Consider the following 24,945-nt stretch of genomic DNA (forward strand, 5'->3'; position numbering starts at 1 on the left):
TATAGATATAAATATTTATCTCTAGCTGTATATAAAAATATCTTGTTTATCCAACAAGGTCTATAATAAAATGAATAAAAATAAAAATCAGTAATTATTACTTGCTAATATTACCAATATAATAATAATAAACTTAGTTTACCTTTAAAATAATGTTAAACTTTGCAATCTAAAATACTGGCAAGTACTTTATTATTATTTAATAAGTATTTTCAGTTAAATACTCCAGTTAAATAAAAAAAAAACAATAATATTTAGTGTGAAGTTACAGTTTTCAGGGAGGGACTGCTATTATACTCCCATTTAATATATTCAGTTGGAGTTGAATCGCTAGTAATCTCCCATTAAAACATTATGAAAATAAAAAAAAAATAATAAAAATAATACAGGAGTGGCTTAGCATGATGCGTCAATCAAAATATTTTATATGTTCATATGTGAAACGTGATGCTTTATTAGTACAGTTTCACAAAATTACGAGTTTTCAGTCTTTTTATTATAATTGATCGACAAGCCGCAGTTTCAACCAAATTGAAAATGGTGATAATTAAAAATAAGTTATGAGATTATTTAACAATCATGTGTATTATATTATGTGACATGACTTTCCGTTAGTTAAACTACTAAGATGTGACGATAAGTTTATTTTAAACTTTTTTTTAGTTTAATTAACCATTTCCTTCGCCCATTTCCATTTACACTCTTCTACCCTTCTTTCCCCTTCCACTCTCACCCGTCTCTTTCGCACTTTCCCTTCACCACTTCACCCTTTTTTACGCTTTCTTTTTTCTTTTTTCTTTCATTTTCACCTTTCGTTCATTTTTTTCCATTTTTTTCATTTCCCCTTCATTTTATCTTGTTTATTTCATTATTGTCATTTATTTCTTTTATTTTGAATTTTTTTTACGCATTTTTTGGTTATTTATTTCCTTTTTTATCCCTTTCCGTTCTTCCTTCTTTTTTAAATGATACCGTCTTTCTCTTTCCCTTTTTTCATTCTTCATCAGCAAGTTTTAAAAGTGTTGCTTTACATAATTATAGTGTTAATTAACATTAAGGAGTTGTTTAATATGATATATTCTATTGTTTAATACTGTATACTGTAATGATTAACACTGAATGCTGTTATATACGTATAATTTTACAAGTTTTTTTATGTTGTTTGATGTCAAGTATAGTTCAATATGATATGCAATGTAGTTTAATGCCATCATGCCCATCAATCAATGTAAATAAACACAAATGTTGTTTTATTAAATTTTAGTATAAAAATACACTAGTTGTTATTTCTATTTATTAATACTATACATATTTTTCAACATATAATGTAGTTTAACATATTGTTAAATGCTAATAAACAATGTATATAAATACGAAGTTTGTTATACTGCAATTTAGTATAGAAATACACTCATTTTTATTAGTGTTTTTTAACATTATACATATTTTTTAATATCAGGTGTAATTTAATATGTATATTGTGTTATTTAATATTAATAATTAATGTGTATAAATACACATCAAACCTTACTACTGAAGACTCCCTCTTTTTATCACTATAAAACAGGCGGATGGAGCAACAATAGCTCTCCCCCTATAGGTACTTTATGACCTCTACCTGTTTATAGAGGAGGGGCTTTTCGTAAAGTATTAAAGTTAATAGATATATATATATGTATACAGTCAACTCCCTCTATAGTCACTCCCGTTATAGTCACATTCTACTATATAGTCACACCAGTTGAATGTTCAAAACACTTTATTATTAAAATCTATCCTATATAGTCACAATCTATCTATAGTCACTATCACACCTATCCTCAAAAATCTTATATTAAAAAGAACCGTTTATAATCACAGTTATATAAAGAATATATTAAATAACTTGGCATCTAATAATCGTACAAAGATGTATCATAGCTTGTTAGAATCGTCTCACTGAGCCGAATCGAATGGTGGTAGTTTTATCCTTTTCCTTTGCAAGTGTTTACGGCCAGACCACCCATTGCCTCTTATGAGACTAATCTCGGGTCTGTATCCTATCATCTTCAATGGGCAACCATTATACTGAGTACTTAATTCCTCAGGTAACAGCACCACTATAGAAGATATCCCCCATCGGGCCATTTTAGGCTGATCTGAAGCTAGGTACATGCTGCCTACTCATCCTATACCCATTGCATGATACTAATACTCAATTCATTTAACAACCTTTAGAGAGCATCTACTTTCATGGAGGACTTTCGACAGGTAACATCAACCATCTAGTACCCTTCCATACCACTACAGTTGTTTACCCCAAGTGGTATACTTTGTAGTGACCACTCAGACAGGAAGTAGCAGGCATCTGTCCAGGATCACCCCTTATGGTGGGTATCAACCACCAGGGATCACCAACCAGGACCTAAGGAGTAGGGAATCGAACCCCATAGCCATGCTACCTGTTCTGTGCACGAACACCTTGGTTGGTCTAAGACCTAACAGAAGGTCTAACTACCACTAAGACATTGCACCCTCAGCTTTACCATCTAGGACGACCATCTAGCCATTACTGACCCCAAGTGGTATCGTAGAGTGACCACCCGGACGGGAAGTCCCCCAAGGTATAGTAGTGACCTCAAGGACAGGACTGCGCACATACCAATGGCCTCATAGGGAACGTAAGAAGGACACCATGACCCTTAGTTGAAATGTGCGGCCTAACCGTATACACTAATTCACCATGATGCAATCCAACTACACTAATCCCTGTACTTTCACGCTATTGGTTGTAGCGTCCGCAGTAAATTTCTTTTTTTTATTTCCGTGGTCATGGGAATCGAACCTGCGACCTCACCATACTCAGGCTTAATGAGGGTCTCAGTGACTAACCACAGAGATAGGGTGACCAACCCTAGTTTTATCCTTTTCCTTTGCTAGTGTTTACGGCCAGACCACCCATTGCCTCTTATGAGACTAATCTCGGGTCTGTGTCCTATCATCTTCACTGGGCAACCATTATACCGAGTACTTAATTCCTCAGGTAACAGCACCACTTTAGAAGACATCCTCCATCGGGCCATTTTAGGCTGATCTGAAGTTAGGTACACGCCGCCTACTCATCCTATATCCATTGCATGATACTGATACTCAATTTATTTTACGACCTTTAGAGAGCATCTACTTTCATGGAGGACTTTCGACAGGTAACATTAACCATCTAGTACCCTTCCATACCACCATTTTAGGTACTAAGTCTCACTCAAAGGCCACTACAGCCCGCGATTACCTAACACCGATAGTACAGTTGTTTACCCCAAGTGGTATACTTTGTAGTGACCACTCAGACAGGAAGTAGCAGGCTTCTGTCCAGGATCACCCCTTATGGTGGGTATCAACCACCAGGGATCACCAACCAGGACCCAAGAAGTGGGAAATCGAACCCCATAACCATGCTACCTGTTCTGTGCATGAACATCTTGGTTGGCCTAAGACCTAACAGAAGGTCTAACTACCACTAAGACATTGCACCCTCAGTTTTACCATCTAGGACGACCATCTAGCCATTACTGACCCCAAATGGTATCGTGGAGTGACCACCCGGACAGGAAGTCCCCCCAAGGTATAGTAGTGACCTCAAGGACAGGACTGCGCACATGCCAATGGCCTTATAGGGAATGTTAGAAGGACAACCGTGACCCACTTGGCTTGTTAAAATGTGCGGCCTAACCGTACACACTAATTCACCATGATGCAGTCCAACTACACTAATCCCTGTACCTTCACGCTATTGGTTGTAGCGTCCGCAGTAAAATTCTTTTTATTTCCGTGGTCATGGGAATCGAACCTGCGACCTCACCATACTCAGGCTTAATGAGGGTCTCAGTGACTAACCACCGAGATAGGGTGACCAACCCTAGTTTTATCCTTTTCCTTTGCTATTGTTTACGGCCAGACCACCCATTGCCTCTTATGAGACTAATCTCGGGTCTGTGTCCTATCATCTTCAATAGGCAACCATTAAACCGAGTACTTAATTCCTCAGGTAACAGCACCATGTAGAAGACATCCCCATCGAGCCATTTTAGGCTGATCTGAAGCTAGGTACACGCAGTTTTATCCTTTTCCTTTGCAAGTGTTTACGGCCAGACCACCCATTGCCTCTTATGAGACTAATCTCGGGTCTGTGTCCTATCATCTTCAATGGGCAACCATTAAACCGAGTACTTAATTCCTCAGGTAACAGCACCACTATAGAAGACATCCCCCATCGGGCCATTTAGGCTGATCTGAAGCTAGGTACACGCCGCCTACTCATCCTATACCCATTGCATGATACTGATACTCAATTTATTTAACGACCTTTAGAGAGCATCTACTTTCATGGAGGACTTTCGACAGGTAACATCAACCATCTAGTACCCTTCCATACCACCATTTTAGGTACTAAGTCTCACTCAAAGGCCACTACAGCCCGCAGTTTTATCCTTTTCTGATTACTGGCTGATGAGTTATTCAACAAAATGTTAAACATCGGCATTATAATATTTCTTGATTTACGTTTACTGCGTCATTTAACATTTTGCTAGATTTCTCGGTACCTAGTGATTGTAAAAAGACTATTTATAGCTCGTTGGAATCGCCTCATCGAGACGAATCGAATGGTGGTAAGCGCATCTCTCTGTGATCAATATTGACGGAGTTATTACTTAAAAACCATTTAATATTTTTTAATTTCGGAAATTGATCTAGTGATTGGATTTTGATGTATCTTATACCATTAGATTCGTCTCATCAAGATGAATCGAATGGTAGTAAGATCATCTTTCTAGGATCAATATTGACAGAGTTATTACATAAAAACCATTAATATTTTTTTAATTTCGGAAATTAATCTAGTGTAGAGCTTGGACTCGAATCAGGATGAGTCAACTCGAGTAAAACGAGTCAAGAATTTTTTTGACTCGAAGAGTACTCGAGTCCAGGACTCGAGTCAGGACTTGAGTTAACACGAGTTAATTTGAGTCAAAAGTTAAAGTGCAGGCCAAAAAAATTATCCATAATTTTACCCAGACCGTTATAGTCATAGTGCCGGCAGGAATTACAAATAGGGTTCAGCCGGCACTATCAACCACGTGATCCCGGTTGACTCGAGTCAAGAAATTTCTGACTCGAGTGCGAGTTCAATTCGAGTCAACTCGAGTTACATGAGTGCGAGTCCAAGCTCTAATCTAGTGATTGGATTTCGACGTATTTTATACCATTAGAACCGTCTCATCAAGACGAATCGAATGGCAGTAAGATCATCTCTCTACGATTAATATTGGCGAAGTTACGATACAATAAAGTTTTAAGTATAATTCTGGCTAAAATTATGTTAATTTTGGCTGGAATTATGATATACAAATATAAGAAATTTTTTATATAGTCACATCTCTTTATAATCACCAAATATGGACTGTCCCAAATGTGTGACTATAAAGAGAGTTGACTGTATATAAGCACATATATACATCTATTAAAAATTATAAAAGAAAAGTTTCGAAGTTCGGGGAAAGCCCTATTTATATAAATTTACATATCACGTGTATCACGTGATTTAAATTAGTAATTACCGCTGCGCCTGCTGCGGTGCTGCGGTATTGCTAAAAAAAAAATTAAGCTTTTTTTAGCAAAAGCTTAATTTTTTTCTCACGACTTTTCTTTTCTCTTTTTCGTTCTCCCTTCTCCTTCTCTTTCGTTATCCCCTTCCTCTTTTCGTTTTCGTTCTCACCTTCTCCTCTTTTGTTATCCCCTTCTCTTTTTCCCCTTTCCTTTCGTTCTCCCATTTCCAAAATGGTAAGTTTTGAAGCGTTTGCTTTGAAACTTTTTTTAAACTTTTTTTTAAAAAATTTCTTTTTCTCCCTAGCTTTCGTTTCCCCTTCTCTTTTTGCTCTCCCCTTCCCTTTTCGTTCTCCCATTTTCCGAATGGTAAGTTTCGAAGTTAAAAACTTTGAAACTTCTAAAAATTTTTTTTTTAGTTACTTTTAGTTTAGGAAACTAACGTTTCCTATAATTTTTTTTGTAGAACTCTGCATATTCGATTTCGAAAATGAAATGGTAAGTTTCGAGGTGTTTCGCCTCGAAACTTTTAATATTTTTTTTTTTAGGAAACGTTTCTAACGCTTCCTATACTTTCTTTTTTAGGTCTTTTCGGCGTATTTGACTTGGAAAAAGAAAGGGTAAGTTTCATCGAAACTTTTTTAAATTAATTTTTTTCAGAAAACGTTACTAATGTTGCCTATACTTTCTTTTTTTTAGGTCTTTTCAGCGTATTTGAATTGGAAAAAGAAAGCGAGGGTAAGTTTCGAGGCGTGCGCCACCTCGAAACTTTTTTAAATTAATTTCTTTTAGGAAACATTACTAATGTATCCTGTAATTTTTTTTTTAGAACCTTTGGCATATTTGATTTTGGAGAAAAACAAAATGGTAAGTTTTGAAGCGTTTCGCTTCGAAACTTTTAAAAATAATATTTTTTTTTATTTTTTATTAGGAAACGTTCTAACTAAATGTTTCCTTTCTTTTTTGTAGGTTCCTAGAAGTTTAGAAATTCGGAAAACGGTAAGTTTCGTTTGTTACAAAACTTCCATTGTTTTTTTATTTTTTTAATTTGGAAATGTTTACTAACATTTCCTTTTCATTTTCTTTTATTTAGACTTCGGAATGTTTTGGATTATGGGTAAGTTTCGCAATGAAATGTTGCGAAACTTTGAAATTTATTAATATTATGGCTAACGTGTCTCTTTTTTATTTTTGTAGACTTCAGTAAGTTATTTAGATGGCTGAGTCTACGAACACATGGAATTTGGTAAAGATTTTTTTTAAAAAAATTATTATTCTAACGAAATGTTTCGCTAACGTTTCAATTTCACTTTTTTTTAGATGGGTATTAAGGTTGCTTGCTGAAACTAGAGGGTTTTGGCAGAATGGCGTACGTGAAACTGCCAAAACTAGTTTCGCGAAATCATCCAGAAATGCCAAAACTGCGAAACCTATCAAAATCGCGAAACTGCCATAACTTGCCGAAACTGTTTCAGCGTTTCGGCAATACTTTCTATATGATTTAATTAGAGTTTCGGCATTTAAACAATTTATCATATCCACCGATCTGCGGAATTAACAAAATTCGTCTAAATTAAGGAATTTGACAATAATTTAATAAAAATTAGGTAAATTAAGTTCTGCAAAAATGATCACACTTGTACTACATGATCATATGACAGATATCAAGAAATTACTTCAACAAAAAGTTGCGTTAAAAAAAATTTTTTCTTTCGTAAACTCCCTATTAAACTCCCCATTAACTCCCCCATCAACTTTTCAACCAGTTTTTACATCAAGTAAGTTGAGAATTTTTGCAAGTATATTGGTAATTATTTTACATTAGACACAACTTGGAACTGTTTTTTTATTTTTTTTTTTTATAGTTTATAAAAAAAATTTATTTAGAAAGCAAAATTATTCAAAAAAATCTTTCAATAAAGAAATAACTCTAAATATTAATAACGATGATTTAGCGAAATTAAATTATGTATTGATTAGTTGTTTAATTATAATCTATTTGATATTTATTATTAATTATTTTTCAGTTAATTTTTTTCGTTAAATCATTAAATATTCTGGATTTTTGTAAAGTTTTTCTTTTTTTTTTTTAATAAACTAACTTTATAATATTTTTTCCCTTTTTTTCTAGAAACTCCTTCTACTGGTTTCGGGTTAAAGAGGTAAATACTTTGGGAGAGGTCTTAAAGGTTTTTTTTTTATATATTTTTAACATTTTTTCTTACGTAGGAACAGGTTTTGATCGATTTTAATCGGTACTGCGCCACAAAATTGATGATCGGTAAATTCCGCAAATCGGCGGATATGTAGAATAAAGACAATATGATTTTTTGTATGTAAATATTTATTTTATAATATTTAATATTAAACTAATAAAATATACGATTAAAAATATAATAAAAATTAAAATTTAATAATATCTTTATCTTCTATGTGGGGACCTGCTTCTACCTCTTCTTCTATCTCTACTTCTGTCCCGTCTTCTATCTCTACTTCTATTTCGTCTTCTATCTCTACTTCTATCTCGTCTTCTATCTCTACTTCTATCTCGTCTTCTATCTCTACTTCTATCTTGTCTTCTATCTCTACTTCTATCTCGTCTTCTATCTCTACTTCTTGATCTACTTCTTGATCGAGACCTAGATCGCGACCTTCTTCTTTCCCTTTGCAATCTATATTCATATCGATGTTGATCATACGCAGCATGCTGCCGTCGATACTCTCGTCTAAACAGATCTAAAATCCAATAAAAATATTAATGAATTGAATGAATTGCCTAAATAAAATTAATTTAAAATAATAATTAATAATAATTACCGGTTTGTAACCAGAATTCATCGTTCATATCAGCAAAACACGCTCTATCGAAACTATTTGGGCTTATAATAGGAATGTCATCATCATTATTATTTATTATCCTACTGAGGTTTTCATAACCTCGTTTGAGGGCATTCCATTTTGTTTGGCATTGCCTGGGTGTCGCTGCAAATTCCGTTGCAACGAACACCCTATTTGCTATTATTGTCCATGCATTTACATGATGACAGTTTGCAATTTTTTCGAATTGCTGATGTAAGTTTCTTCATTCCGCGATTAATTGCCTAGCTGCGTTAATCGTCCATTGGAATACTGGTGGTGGCGGTGGGACAAAAGGTACTAATGCTGCCATTTTTTATTTTTATGATTTTTTCGTAACTTGAAAATTAAATACAATTTGAAAATTAAAATACAATTTGGTTTTGAATTGCGAAAAAAAAATTCAAATTTCATAATATTTATAATAATTTTAAAATTCATTATAATGTTTAAAACATGAACTGATGAACATAATAACATTCTACATAATTAAAGTATTTGTAACAAAATAAATACAGTTTTGATTCTAATGTAATAAATTTAATTAATGCAGTTCTAAATTTTTTTTGTAACGCAGTTCTTAAAATTTATTGATCTAATGTAATAAATTTAATTAACGAAGTCCTTAAAACTTATTGATTCTAATATAATATGCTTATCCTTATTCTTTAATTAAATTGCACTATTTTTAAAATATAATATGCTTATCCTTATTCCTTAATTAAATTGCAATGTTTTAAAATATAATATAAAATTACAATTGCTTGCATTGCCTGCATAATTATATGTTAACTGGACTTTGATCGCGAATATTTTGCCCTGCATAATTACATCATTTATTTCCTAAATAGTATCATTATTTAAATCACATGATATTAGAATTAATTCTCATTGGATTAACTATTGTAATTATTTCTCATTATTATTATTCCTCATTATCATCATAATTATCGTCATTATTATCACCGTCATCCATACCTAATACATCATCTATATCATAATCATAGTCACCTTCTCCGGGTTTCTTGTTATTACCACTATCATCAACTTCATCATCTTCCACATTATTTTCATCTGAATCATCCAATATATCTCTTGGAATATCGCTGATTTCACTAGTAATTGAATCATGCGATAAATTAACAAATTGATCAATCCATAGACTTTCGATTACTACACGGCAATTGTCTTCGGGTATTGTTTCGCCGCTTGTAGTTAATCTCTGAGTAGAAGCTTGCTCCTCATTATATTCCTCATCGTCATCTTCTGCAAAAGCTTCTGCAATACGTATATTGATTTCACCATCACTAAGACGAGTATTCTTTTTTTGATCAATTCCATAAAATTAAAGTTCAGTTTTTGAATTGGATTTCCAATACAAAATTAATTTGCACATGGATTCTAGTTTATCCACATTAAGATTTAAGCGACGTTTATGAAATAGCCATCCTAAAGTCGAAAATCCACGTTCACAAGTTGCTGAGTTAGGACATATTGCAAATAGATAACTTGCAATTCTTGGCAGGGCATCTGGTTCTGGTTCGGTATTAATATATTTCCACCAATTCACGGGATTATCTTAGCAAAACCGATATCTAGGTCAAATGGCTCTTGCTCATCAATATATTTCTGTATTTGATTACATAAAGTTTCAGCTTCGTAACAGTCGAAACCTAAATTTTTCCCGATTGAAGCTGCACATTTGATAATTCTCATGAGGGCGCATTTTTTAAGTGGCGCGTTTCTAAATCTGGGATCCATAAAAAAACAAGTAATATACTTATTATTATCGAACTCATCAAATCTTTCATTTATTACTTTGATACAATGACTTCGGAATGCAGGATTTAATGATTTGGATAACTTTTTTAATGTAGCTACAAGTCTTGCCAAGCTCAGGAAACAATCTGCAAGTGTAGCTCTTCTCGATTCTAATGAAAGTACCGCTTTTCTTAGAGGATCCAGAACAAATCCAAGAACTCGTAAATTTGAAAAAAAAATTCTCGATTGAATAGTCAGTTTTATTTTATCATTTGTTAGCACTTTATCGTGATCGCTGGCCATTTCTTCTAGTGCTAATTCAAATTTATTACTGAATTTACGGATTCACTAGCAGTAGTCCAGCGTGTCTTGCAATATAATTTTAATCCTCCTTCACTAATTCCTTTTTCTTTAATTATTTGAGCAAGTTTTGCATTAGCCTGATGAGAACTTCTAAAAAAGGTTGTCAAAATATTAACACGTTTTAATAAACATTCCCCAAACTTCTCCTTGACGATATCACATGCAATTAAATTGATAGAATGTGCAACGTATCGCACATTCTCAATCTTTGGATGATTCTCATGTATAATTTTTCGTGCATTACGAACATTGGCCGCATTATTGGAAACTACAGCACATATTCGATCTTCTCCAATACCTTCTATAACCTTTTTAATTACCGTAACTAGATATTTTGCAGTGTGCGAATTTTCAGACAAATCAGAAAGTTGATAAAGATATTCTTTACGCGACGGAGTCATTACAATGAAGTTCCAAATTGAACGATATGTACCAGACGTCCAACTATCAAAGGTTAAATTATAAATTAATATTATATAGTAAGTAAGATTAAATAAAAATGACATATGATAGCCTATTTAATTTAACAAACCTAACATTAAATTCGTTTCCTTTTCAAGCTCAGAATTAACTTTGAAGTTCACTTGAGCTAATTCACGTTCAAGTAGTTGATTTACTAATACTTTCCTTGTTGGTGTATTGTACCCGGCATTAAGCTCTTTTATAAAATTGATGAAAAAGGGATGTTCCACTACTCTAAATGCAATTCCGCACGCAATAAAAAATTTAACTAATGCACGATTAATTCGTGTACATCTTTGTTCGTTAAGCTCTGTTGAATTATGGTAATCATCCATGTTACTTTGACCTTCAGAGTATTTTCTTTTTTTGGATGACTTGGACTTATCTTGCCGTTCCATTACTTTAGTCATATACCTTCTAACAACTGCTGCTGGCGCATCTGGACAATGGTTTGAAAGATGCTCTTCAAGCTTTGAAACTTCACCGCGTGACCATGTATTCTTACAGTACTTGCAGGAGGCGGCAAATTTGCCAGAACCAACAGCTTCTCCTTTATTAATATCTTCCCAAATGCTATTAAGTGGCCGACCTCCTCTATTTTTCTTTTTAATGGGTGAATCTTCTATGTGATCAGTCATTTGAAACAGTTTATTATTAATTTTATTATTAAGAAAACGGAAGAAAGTAAAAGAAACTTTAGTTCAGTGTTAAAGGAGATGATGGAATTGGGTTTATTAAATGCATGTTACGCATTTTCCTTTAATGAATATAAGCCCCTTAAAAAAAAACTGTAAAAACGTGTAATATCATAATATTAATATGGGAGTTAGAAATGAAAATTCTAATACTAGATAAAGCTTAAAAGAACTAAGATGATGGTAAAATATTGAAGTTTAATCTTTTATCTGTAGATTATTTGATCATCTAAATTATATTATTAATTGGTGTAACTTGGCATAACTATATGCAAATCTTATGATCAACTATGCCGAAACTACAGAGAAACCTATTATAGAGGTTTCGGCATATTTCAGCAGTTTCGCAATTTTGACAGGTTTTGCAGTTTCGGCGTTTTGGCGTTTTGGCACTATATAAGAGGTTTCACCTTTCGGCATTAGGCCAAACAGGTTTCGGCAAGCAACCTTAATGGGTATATTCCTGAATGCGTAGAATTTTGGTGGGTCTTTTAGAAATGGTTAATATGATTAATGGAGTCATTTAAGGAATCAAGGTGAGCTACTTATTTAGTTATAGTAGTAAGGGAAGCAACGTTAATTAATGAAACATTTACTAATGTTTCAACTTTGCATTCTGTAGGTGGCGCTTCGAGTCTTTCTGAACACAGAATTTGTAAGTGTTTTAATTGATTTTTTTTTTATTTCTTAATGATACGTTAATTAATGTTTCGTGTTTTGAATTTGTAGTTTAGACAGCTCTTCGATACCCTGGTCAAACATGAATTTCAGCAATAAGTTGAAAATTGTTTTATTATTTCTTTAATGGCAAGTTCTAACTTTGAATTGAGTGATAGATATTGGTAAGTTTTGAAAATTAAAGATTTTCTTTAATTTTTTAACAAAACGTTAACTGACGTTTTTCTTATTTCTTTTTTTTTTCGGGTTTTAGCAACTTTCGAAATTAATTTCGAAGTTTGTTTTTTTTTATTAGAAATGGTTTTAACGTTTAAAATAAAAGATTCTGGAGGATAATCATTTTTTAACGAATTGCTATTGCGCAGTCTTCAATTATCCAAATCACTGTAATTTAGCTAGTATATATATTATATAAATTTATTAATGAAAAATTTTATTGTACAATACGTATTATTGCATTGTCTAACAAGTTTATTAATAAAAAATTTTACGAATTAATATGTTGTTTATCAAGTTTATTAACAAAAAACTATATTGTACAATATAAATCAACTAACACGTGATATGCGTTGGTTAACATTAATCTACCATTTTTATACACGTTTTTTGATAGTGTCGGTCATTATAGGGTTAGTTTTTCTACATTTTAAAGCGTTAAACAACACTAGTGTCAATTGGCGTTAATTAACACTAGTATACACCACCCAAAATCTTACTGATGTTTCTTTTTTCCTCTTTCCTCTATTTTTCTTTTTCCCTTTTTTTGTTTTCCTCTCTCTCCCTCTCTTTCGTCCTTCCTCTCTTTCACACTTCCTTTCACTTAAATTAAACGCTTTTCACAACATGAAAAAAATTATAAATTTATTTATTAGGTCACATTTTTGTTTTGGTAGATCTCTTGTGAAATGATTTTTGTCTATAGTACATTAGTACTAATCTTTTTTTTAGGTTTTATCTCATTTTGACCTTCGGATGCCTGGAAACTTGTTTCTTTTTAGATGGCCAAAAAACACGTTAAAATTCGGTAGGAAAGGAAGGGGGAGGATATATTCTTTCATCTTTTTCATTGATAAAATGTTTTTCTGGATTTTTTTGGATTTAACTTAGGATTTAGGTAAGAATTTTTTTTATTAATTTATTTATTTTAACGAACTTTACTAAAAATTTATTTCTTTTTCTTTTTTTAGATTTTTCAGGTCAGACATTAGTGAATTTTTTTTTTAAAAATACAGTCAACTCCCTCTATAGTCACTCCCGTTATAGTCACATTCTACTATATAGTCACACCAGTTGAATGTTCAAAACACTTTATTATTAAAATCTATCCTATATAGTCACAATCTATCTATAGTCACTATCACACCTATCCTCAAAAATCTTATATTAAAAAGAACCGTTTATAATCACAGTTATATAAAGAATATATTAAATAACTTGGCATCTAATAATCGTACAAAGATGTACCATAGCTTGTTAGAATCGTCTCACTGAGACGAATCGAATGGTGGTAGTTTTATCCTTTTACCGTACAAACAGTCTTATGACTTTATCTTTTATTTATACTTTGGACTTCGAAAATATAATCGAACAATATTACAAAAATAAGAAAATAAACTAATAAAAAATAAAAAGAGTAGCTTCACGACTCATACAAGTAAAGAAATCTAGACTAAAATAAATTAAAGCAAAGAAAAACTAAACTATTACAGAATCGCATACCCCAACTTTACCCGAAGGCCAGTGTGAGTCAACTATCCAACATCCAAAAATCCAGTCCGTTACCAGAAAGAAATCCTAAGAGGTTGAACTGTTAAGCGGCGCAGAAAATCCAAGTGCGAGATCCAAGATCCACCCCGAATTATAGAAGAGGATATCCAAGTAATCCAGGAATCCTGAGAGACTGATGCCAAAGAAGAGTTGTGTTGTTGTGGAGAAGTAGTAATAGGAGAAGAATTTGTAGATGGGCCACGTAATTTGGAAGCAGCTGAGATACCCTGCGACTCTTCCCAAGCATGGAAAAGAACATTCCGACACAGCCAAATTTCACCATATAATTCGACTTGGAAGTCATTAAGAAGGGGAGAAATAATCTTGTATATAACAGAGAGAGGAAAGTGTTGATTCAAAAATGCCGTTAAATGCGCAGGCAACAATTCTCGAGTAAGCCAAAGACAGGATGAAGAAGGAGCTTCATAGTTCCAACAATCCAAAGCAAAGAATTCGGTATGAAAGGAAATATCCAAAGATTTCAAGGATAGGAAAGAAGATAAACAAGAATCTCTAAATTTAATGACTTCAGACCAGTGTGTTAAACAAGGATTTAAATCCGGTAAAATATAAGGACAAGTCCAAAGATGATTCAAATCTTCAGGAGCAGAATTACACTGCGGACAGAGCCAGTCAGGAGAATATAAGTAAGGTTTGCGTTGTTGAAGAGTAGTTAAGGTAGGCAACATATCCAAAAGAAGTTTAATGCGGAAGATCCAAAATTCAGGACGACCATTCCTATGTGAAGCGAAACCTTTAATTTGTGAAAGGCAAAAATATATACCAGCCCAATCAAAAAGTGAAGGAGAACTAAGAGCAGTAAAACGCGCTAGTGAACAGAAAGATAAAAGAGCACGAGCATCTGCAATAGAGCGGAGAAAATGTCGAATATTCACGTCAATAGGCAAGGAGTTAAAAGTCAACAAGCATGGAGCATAACAAAATGTTGAAAGTAGAGTAGTGGGTTGTAAAGACGAATGAGTATCTTTTGCCAAAGAATCCGCTTGTATATTGTAGATATCATCGCCATGAGCAGGGACTTTAATCAATTCGACATTAAGATTACGATCCATGATAAGTTGTCGAATAGAAAGCCAAAGAAGATGATTAGGTTCTCGGAGCAACTTTGGTGAGAAAGGAGCATCAACAAACCGTGTCCATAGTGAAATTAACTGACTACAATCAGTATGAATAGAGATTGACGAATCACGGGAAAGGGCGTTCAATCCTAATAGAACAGCAAAAATTTTGGAACGCAAAGCGGAAGGAAAGTAAGAAGGGAGATGCATGGAAGAAGATTCCAGAACAAGTCCAACATCATCAAGAGCAATCCAAGCAGAAGTCATGGAAGAAGGCGAAGAATCATTGGCAGGATGGAACGAACCATCTGTGTACAAAGATTGTACAGAAAGTGGTAAGATAGTGTCTTCAATTCTATCGATTCTATCCTTAAAAAGAGGAGAAAGAGCGGGAGACGCGTTTGAAAATTGAACAAGAGCCAAGGAAGTCGCATAACTCCATGAAGTAGATAAAGTAATGGGAAGGTAAGCCGCGAAAACTTTGGCATTTCTGGTAGGATAGCCCACAGTATCCGATAGAGTTACATTAAAAAAACATTTCTCGCTATTACAGCATTGTCTGATGGCAGATTTCATGGATAAGGCGGGAATGTTAAGAGCACAACCGGGACAAGGGTCATAGGATCGTTCATCAGCCGAGGTAGATACAGGAAGCCAATGAGACATAATAGCCGAGTTTTGTTTCTTATAAGTGATACACACACGACCAACAGATAAAGTTTGAGTAGCAGAGTCAAGATTAATAGCCCATTGAGGATAAAAAGAATAATCTTTAACAGTATAATCTAATAAACAAGGAGAAGCTAAAGTAAAAGGAGAATTAATAAAATATGAAGATAAAAGTAAAGTAGAAGAAGAAGAAGAGAGAAAATTATTATCGATAAAAGTAAACCAATTAGGGATCCGTCCTTTACGACCAACGATGCCAAGATAACGAAGGTCAGGCCAATTCATAAGATAATGTCCACAAGGAGAAACCAATTGAGCAAGCACAAATATATTCAAGTTTTTCCAAAGTTTCCAACTTGATTGAAAAATGGAATGAGGTAGAATAGATCGGAGTGGCAGAGCAGGTTGTAGATCATGCCTCGGAGGCCGGAAGGAAAGAGACCACGTGATGTTCAAATGCGAAGAAAACAATAACGAATTAAACAAAGTGTGCGTTCACAAAGAAATGATCTGTGACCATGGTTCTAAGTTAATAGTAGTCGGGCAACTTTCAGCACCCAAATATCCTTGAAGATAGGAGATAGCATAAAGGGCAAAATCTTTGAAATCAGGATGAGTGAAAATTTTTTGCCAAGATGCAATATGGGAAGAAAGAAAGCGATAGAAAGCATTTTGAATCGAAAAGGGAAGTTTGAGAAATAACAAGGGCAACGGAGTAGTCGTAGCAAGACCAGCTTTTCTTCGAAGTACTGAAAACAGAGGCTTGACAATTGATTGAATAGTACTTTCAGAGAAAAGGGTAGTTTGAAGACGAAATTCCAATCGCGGAAGAAGGACAGCATTATAGAGATAGGCCACATGTTGTGCTAATAATTTCTTCGGTCCCAGGAGAGCTGCCATATCTTTGACCATGGAGCGCGCTTGTTTCAAAACAAAAGCGGAAGAGGCGGACAAGGAAAACCAAACTCCTAAGAAACAAAATGAAGTATTAAGAGATAAAGAGGAAAGGGAAAGAGAAGTATCGGAAACTAAAGAAGAAGGTAAAAGTTCAAAAATAATCTTTGAAGAAGGCGAAGAGGATGAAAGAAGAACATATTTTGCTGAATTGGCTTGAACATTATTTAAAGTATAAAATTCAGCAGTAATAGAAAGACGGTCTTCTATTCCAGATTTTGAAGAAGCAATAAGTGTAGAATCATCCATAAACGTTAAATGTGAAATTGGTAAAGAATGTTGTTCAAATTCAAGTGGAGAATAATTTAAAAGAGCTGAAGATTTTAAAATAAAAGGATCTCGTGCTTCTTGATTCAAAACAGTGAGTAAAGGATCCAAATAAATAACCCAAAGAAGAGGGAAAAAGTTTTATCCTTTTAAGATCACTAGCTGATGAGTTATTCAACAAAATGTTAAGCATCGGCATTATTATATTCCTTGATTTACGTTTACTGCGCCATTTAACATTTTGCTAAATATCTCGGTACCTAGTGATTGTAAAAAGACGTTTAATAGCTCGTTGGAATTGCCTCATCAAGACGAATCGAATGGTGGTAAGCACATCTCTCTATGATCAATATTGACGGAGTTACTACTTAAAAACTATTTAATATTTTTTAATTTCGGAAATTGATCTAGTGATTGGATTTCGATGTATTTTATACCATTAGATTCGTCGCATCAAGACGAATCGAATGGTAGTAAGATCGTCTCTCTAGGATCAATATTGGCAGAGTTATTACACAAAAACCATTAGTATTTTTTTAATTTCGGAAATTAATCTAGTGATTGGATTTCGATGTATTTTATACCATTAGAACCGTCTCATCAAGACGAATCGAATGGCGGTAAGATCATCTCTCCACGATTAATATTGGAGGAGTTACGATACAATAAAGTTTTAAGTATAATTTTGGCCAAAATTATGTTAATTTTTGGCCGGAATTATGATATACTAATATAAGAAATTTTTTATATAGTCACATCTCTTTATAATCACCAAATATGGACTGTCCCAAATGTGTGACTATAAAGAGAGTTGACTGTAGTATAAAAATACATTTTTTATAATAAATCAGTCAATATTAATTTTAGAAATATGATTTCACTACCATTTAATTCCTTGCATCAAGACAAATCCAAAGATATAAATTTCATTAAAATCTGATCAGTAAATCTTTTAAAAATTGGGTTTGTAGGATAAGGATTTAAACCTTTATAATTTGTAATTCCGGCCGGAGTTAAATATAAACTTCGTAAATCTGTTCGGGATCTTAATTTTGCTCATATTCTGGTAATGGATGCAATGATGGCCAGAATTATATGATCGGCGTAAAAATTTCCTTTTTTGGAATACTTGTGAAACCAAATCCGCCCATTTTTTGCGGGAGGCAAAATTTCCTTTTTTGGAAATTTGTGTAACGTCACGTGATAATTGACCAATGAGATTATTTGGGATAAGGGATGGGATAAGGGATATGGGATATGGGTGGGATTGGGATTTGGGATTGGGATGGGATTTTGGCAAATGGGAGGGGATTTTGGCAAAAGGGATGGGATATGGGATGGGATGGGATAGGGGATTCTCCCATCCCATTTAATATGGGTGGCAAGTATACATATATCCCCTAGAAAAATTTCCCGATGTGGATCAAAGATATACCGATATATTTTCCCCAAAACAACAGTATCGGTACATAGAGATCCGACTGTATATATTTATATCTTTTGCTATTAAAACATAAACTAATAAATCTACCGTACCGCACTACACAAGATACCAGGTATAATACAAATACTTATGATTTAAAAATTATATGATACCCCTTGGGTATTTTGTGAGATACATGGTCAAGATTAGCCTAATTCTACCAGAATTAACATTTTTAAGCCGTATATTGTATCTGGGTCTTTTAACATGGGGATATTCTTAAAGAGAGACGGTATGTAAGCTCCTTTTATAAGCTAAGTCAATTAAAATTTTTATTAAAACACTTCTTCACCTTCATGAAGTTTTTCTAGTAAAAAAATATATATTTCAGTTAATCATAAATACTAAATAAAATAAAATAAAATTACACTAATAAATAAATTATAACAAAGATGAAATTTACTGAAAAGTGAGCAAACAGGGTGGAAAATATACCCTATAAAAGAATTGCAATATTCCGGACACTTTCAGCACACCAGGCCTGAGTCCTTCTGGAAATTCAAAATGTCTCGGCGTCCGGAATATTGCAATTTTCCAGACATTCTCCAGACACCTGGACATTTTCGGGCATTTTCGATGACAATTTCCGGAGAAAAAAAAAATATTTATATTTATTAATCTTATCATACACTCCAGTTAGTCATCTAGTAATATGTTTGGATAATCTAATATCCGTTTATACGACAAATTAACGGATCGACATTCTAAAATCAACGTTTCGTATATGCACAACATACAATTAAAAACGGAGAATCATTTCCGATAAATTATTTCCTTACAGAAAATCAAGTTGATTTATTATTACGGTAATGTCCCAAAGAAGGACTTAAATGTTACTTATTTAGGGATTATTCAAAATGAAATGGTGACTATCCAAAAACGGAAATAGTGGTGGTTTTTGTGAAACAGGTATATAAATAGTTCTCCGCTACGCTCCAGAAAATAAATTGTTACCAAAATATTTAGACACAAACAAAATAATTGGTTTGATCTACATACTTCTTTAGCCATATAGATTATTGTTTTGGAGCTAATTTGCGTTTTGATTAATCTACTGTACCTTTAAATATGCTGTAAGCATTCAATTATTATTTCCCGTAAACTACTTCAGATTCTAAATAGCAAATTGAAAATGAATGTGAAACTATTTCAGTAAATTTTTATAATTTGACCTCGATAGGAAATTGATTTTTTGAATTACCAAAAGAATCTTTCAAAATTAAATTCTTTTGCCTCACTGCATGAGTTGTCGTGTAACGAAGAAGAAAAGAAGAACATAGAATTCTATGCTTAATTAAAAATAATTGATAGATGTTGCTAATATAAATAATATTTCTTTACCCCCTGATACCGTAGATAAAGTATGAATTTATTGAAATATTATAAGTGTATCATACAAAATTGTGAGATTATCGATAAACAATCTAATTTTGATTCATTAACTCCTTTTTCTTTGAAAGAAAAAAAATTTGCCTAATTTGGCAATATTACAATGGTTTTTTTAATTGTAACAAAGCGCTAAAATGTGTTCAAAATTATTTTTAATTAATTGTTTTATTGCCATTTTCGGAGTACGTATTCCGTGGGATGTGTATGATTTTTTCAATAATTCGCCGTTCCATCGAGAAAAAAAAATAAAAAAAAATTTTATATAAATGAATTCCTTTTTACATGGTTAATTTTTTTTTTGTTAAATAATACAATTACAAATAATAAATTAATAATTTTGGTTTTTTTTTGTTAACTAAATACAACTAGAGAAATTAGAATTAATAAATTATTATTTTTCTTTTCTTTCCTTTCCCATATTCTTGACCCGGATTTTCATGAATAAACTCCCCGTCTTTTGGTCCTGTTTCTTCATCTGACCTTTTTCGCTTATTATGATCAATATGTTCAAAAATTCTTTTTATCGACTTATGAGTATTTTGATCATTTAAAATACCGCTCTAAATAAACGATTGTTTCGTCAAAAATTAAATAGGTTTAATTTTTATTTTTATTTTTTAAAAAATAAAATGAAATAACTCACCCTGTAATCTTGTGTCTTATTCTTCCATCTATTGAAACACTGGTCCATTGAATAGGGATAGCCATTTACTTTCATCCACAAAGAAGCATCACGCCAGAGTCCTTCTTTTGCACAATTATGTTTATTCAGTTCTTTGATTTTATCTTTATTTTCTTCCAAATATAAAAATAGGCAACTGTCCGCTATATTATCCCAAGAACATCGCCCTGCGCTTCCTTCCTTAGACAATTTTCTTAATGTACTTTTACTCCATGACATTGGTTTTTGATTTTTATCAAACACAAGTGTCGTACTTTCATTCGAAGACGTTATTGGTTTTGGACTTTTACACACCCATGTCGAAAATGACGCTTGTTCTGGACTTTCGCAAATAGTTGTATCTTTGCTCGAAAACGACATTTGTTTTGGACTTTCGCAAATAGTTGTATCTAACGACATTTGTTTTGGACTTTCGCAAGCAATAGTTGTATTTAACGACATTTGTTTTGGACTTTCACAGATAGTTGTTGTGCTTTCGCTCCAAGATTGCTTTTGAGTTACACCTTCAGAAGATTCAGTTGATACTAATGAAGAAAGAGTATCAACATCATAATCATGACTTCTTGTTTCTTGCGAAAGGTTATTGAGAAATCCTAATCACAAAGAAAGAGATTATTCAACATATGTTTAATAGGCAGCATAATAATCTATGTAGAATAACTTTTCGAAGATAGCAATAAAAGATTATTGGAAAAAAATATAATAATAACCTTGATTGTTACGATAGACCATTGTTTGTGATATTGAAGGGATAAAAATGATTCCTGTTATAATTAAAAAAGCAACGACATTTAACACTTATCAATGTTATTAGTAAAAGATTAATGGTAAATTGTTATATTTATTACCTTTATTAGAATTATTATGTCGATATTCTAATCGTTGTGAAGGGATATCTATGATCAAATCTAATTATAATTTTAAGAGATTATAACGTTAGTAATATTAATGATATCGCAATACTAAAAGCATTATTGAAAACTCTGAGGAGCAGAATCTTAACCTTGTTTAGTACGTTGATCGTTAACGTTATAGAAAAAAGTGTAGTGAATTTCTTGTGGATTAATATTGATGAACCCTATTATAATTAAAAGGGAGATAATATTTAGTTTACATCAATTCATAACAAAAAGATTGGCACGTTAGTCAGCAAAATACAAAATGAAAGTTGAGGAAAATAACTTTATAGTGACCTTTATTAATATCATATTCTGGGTGGACAGTGTAATCAATTCTCTGTTCTATAGAGATAATTATCCGTACTAATTACGATTAAAAAAAAAAAAATTTAGAATTGTCAGCTGCAGTGAGGATTAATACCAAGGCTGAAATAATTATTATAATACCATTGTCACTATTGTCACCACAAGGTTTAGGTGCTATATAGATATTTCCTAATTATAATTAAAGATAATTAATATTCAACAAAACGGCTCTCGACATTATTTAAATTATTCAATTTTTTTTTTTTTTTTGTAATTAGGTTTGAAGATTAATTGTTGTAACTACCTTTATCTATGACAGTAGTATAGAGTAACTCTCTCTTTTCGGTCAACATATATGATAGTGAATAGATAGCTATCAATCCTGTTATAGCGATAAGGCCTACTATTTAAAAAAAAAAAACAAATGAATCAATTTACATAGTTAAATGAAAGATTCTTCGTAGTTGCTTCAACTTTTTTTGAAAGCGGTACCTTCTCCAGGATTATTATCGAACGAATAACTTAGTCTATACTTCTCGCTCAATGTAGTTGTGGATGCTAATTGTGAAGAGGCGTCGTTTAGTCCTAAAAAATAAATATTCGTTCAACTCATTTAAAGGTGGAATAGAAGATTGATAATGAAGTTAAGAAAATAATAGTTATATTAACCTTGGCTTAAATTGTATGCATCACTCTTAATTAAAGAAAACCAGGAAAGTGTTTCTTTAATTGCGGTCAATAATGGCGGTGAAGATAAGATATCTGTTGAAGTTTTATTATTTTCGCGCATAGATGAGTAAAGATTATTATCACAATTATTAGTGAAATTGTCTGGATACATGTTTATTATAATCTGTTAGGGGCCTAATAAAACAACATGTTAATTTATATGTATATCACTCAGTTATAGGTGTAACATATATTAATCCAGATAAATTACAAAACGGCTAGATTGATTATTTGTTTAACGCGAAAAACAATTTTGGGAGGGCAATAATGCTATTTTAAACATATTTATTATGTAGTTTGGTTTGAAAATAAGGGGAAAGGTTACTTCATGTAGTACATATAATTTTTTTTAGTAGTTTGGATTAAAAAAATTGTCATTTTCATTCATTGTGAAATATTTTTAGGATAAGTAATTTACTACAATAAATAATTCTTTTTACCAATATGGATATTAAAAATTAAATATTTCGCAAAATTTTAAAAATTGATCTATTTGTTTATTAGAAAACGTGAAATTTTTAAAACATTTTTTTTTCGTGTAAAAATCGGATCTCGGTTATAATACACTACGTTCAATCGACCCATTAAAAAGCTTCTTATATTCCATAAATTTAGCATTTTTCCTATATAATTTCAAATTAAATAAGGACATGCCAATAAGAACTAAATGATCGGAATAATCGAATAAAGTTTTTTATAGGGTGGTTACGTCCAAATTCGTTTCGGATTGGATAGATTGAATTTGGGGTCATAAATCACAATCTTCATTTTAGGGTATTACCGGCTCAGTCCGAATTCAAAATTTACAAATGTAGATTGGATTAGAATTTGTCCCGTGTTTAGATTTATTATAATGCATATATAATGCGACGCGTAATACCTTTATATGAATGATGAAATGTTAAATGGAGTATACATTACATGCATTGCATGTGAAGATCTACATTAATCCAATTCTAAAAAAAGAAGTATTTCAAACTTGTATGTTAATTTATTTATTTATTTTTTTTTTGTACTTAAAAAAACGCGAATATAAAATTTAAACAATAAAAATTGTAACAATCGATTTTTTATTATTTTTTTTTTTTGTTTGTTGATGTTGCGTTACCTTTTATGGTTATAGGTCTTTCCCTTTTAATTTTTGTACGTCAACAAACCCTTATTGTGGGAATTATTTGGTAATCGTGGTAAAATGTAAGAGAAAAAGAAAGTCTATTTTTACGATAGTGTACATTAGATGTTGTACTCCCTGTAAAAAAAATTTATCCGTAATTTCTGTAAAAACGCCGTGAATATAGCAACATTTGTGGAAAAATAACTAGAAATCGGATAATTTCCATGTTTTGAGACTATAAATTCCGTGTATAAAATACGGAATAATTTTTTTATGGGGTTGATTAACTTTTTTTTTAAAAAAAAAATTTAACTTTATTAATATTGTAAAGGAATACTCTAAGGTATACAGGTCCTTTACAATGTAGACATCAGGATATCCGTTAAATAAAGTACCTATCCAAATTAAACAAATTACCAAACGAATGAACGCAATACCTACCACAGTACCTTACCAAATATTACCTATTGTATCCCTAACTATATTCCTACAAAAAGAAAAGCATTTAACCATGATCATAGGAATCTAGTGACGAATCTTTTATGAGCTCAATCTCTATGCAGTGTTATGTTACGTTAATCAATACAAATACAATACCGTAGTCAATGCATATTTTTACTGCATTAGTATATCTATTGCAGAGGCGGACAATTCAGGACGATGATGGATTGATGATTTTCTGTGTTCACGGAAATCACAGAATAAGGTTATAAAAATGATATTAATTTTCGCCTGATTTAGGATATGCAATCATCATAATGCTGGCTGGCAGACATTTAGTTTGGCCAAAATTTGAGTATCGTAATGTTGGCCGACATTGCATAATTCTGGCCAAATCACAGGATTTCACATAATTAACTGCTCATTGGTCAGTTCGAGTTGCACGAATTTGGGATACAGTCTTAAGGAAGCTTGCTTTTCAAACAAACATTCTTGATATCCTTTTAAAAAGTTGAAATGAAAATATAATTTTAAAAGCAGAAATACAGTATATGGAAAATTAATTTTTCAATAAAAAATTTTTATTTATATAAAAGTTTATCACATAATCCATTTTAGTATAACTCAGCAAAGAGATATCCTCGTAATACAAATGTTAATAAATTTTCATAAGAAAACAATATCATTAGAAAAAAAGCTACCATTTTTTATTTGTTCGATTGTCCAATAATTCCAATAATTCTCCTTAATAATTACAAATATCTTAATTTC

General features: G+C 32.2%; 1 protein-coding gene across 1 annotated transcript; it reads right to left on the reverse strand.

Moving 5' to 3' along the window:
* Nucleotides 1-20,383: 20,383 nt before the first annotated feature.
* Nucleotides 20,384-22,731, reverse strand: OCT59_017026 (uncharacterized protein; the record flags this gene model as incomplete). Its single annotated transcript, XM_066146085.1, has 10 exons — nucleotides 20,384-20,563; nucleotides 20,647-21,278; nucleotides 21,396-21,449; nucleotides 21,534-21,593; nucleotides 21,689-21,763; nucleotides 21,879-21,947; nucleotides 22,032-22,079; nucleotides 22,195-22,293; nucleotides 22,383-22,475; nucleotides 22,560-22,731. The coding sequence occupies 10 exons, from the start codon at nucleotides 22,729-22,731 to the stop codon at nucleotides 20,384-20,386; spliced, it is 1,482 nt and encodes a 493-aa protein (XP_066003811.1).
* Nucleotides 22,732-24,945: the final 2,214 nt, after the last annotated feature.

This window comes from Rhizophagus irregularis, chromosome 25 (assembly GCF_026210795.1).
Source record: "Rhizophagus irregularis chromosome 25, complete sequence".
In the NCBI taxonomy this organism is placed as follows: Eukaryota; Fungi; Glomeromycota; class Glomeromycetes; order Glomerales; family Glomeraceae; genus Rhizophagus; species Rhizophagus irregularis.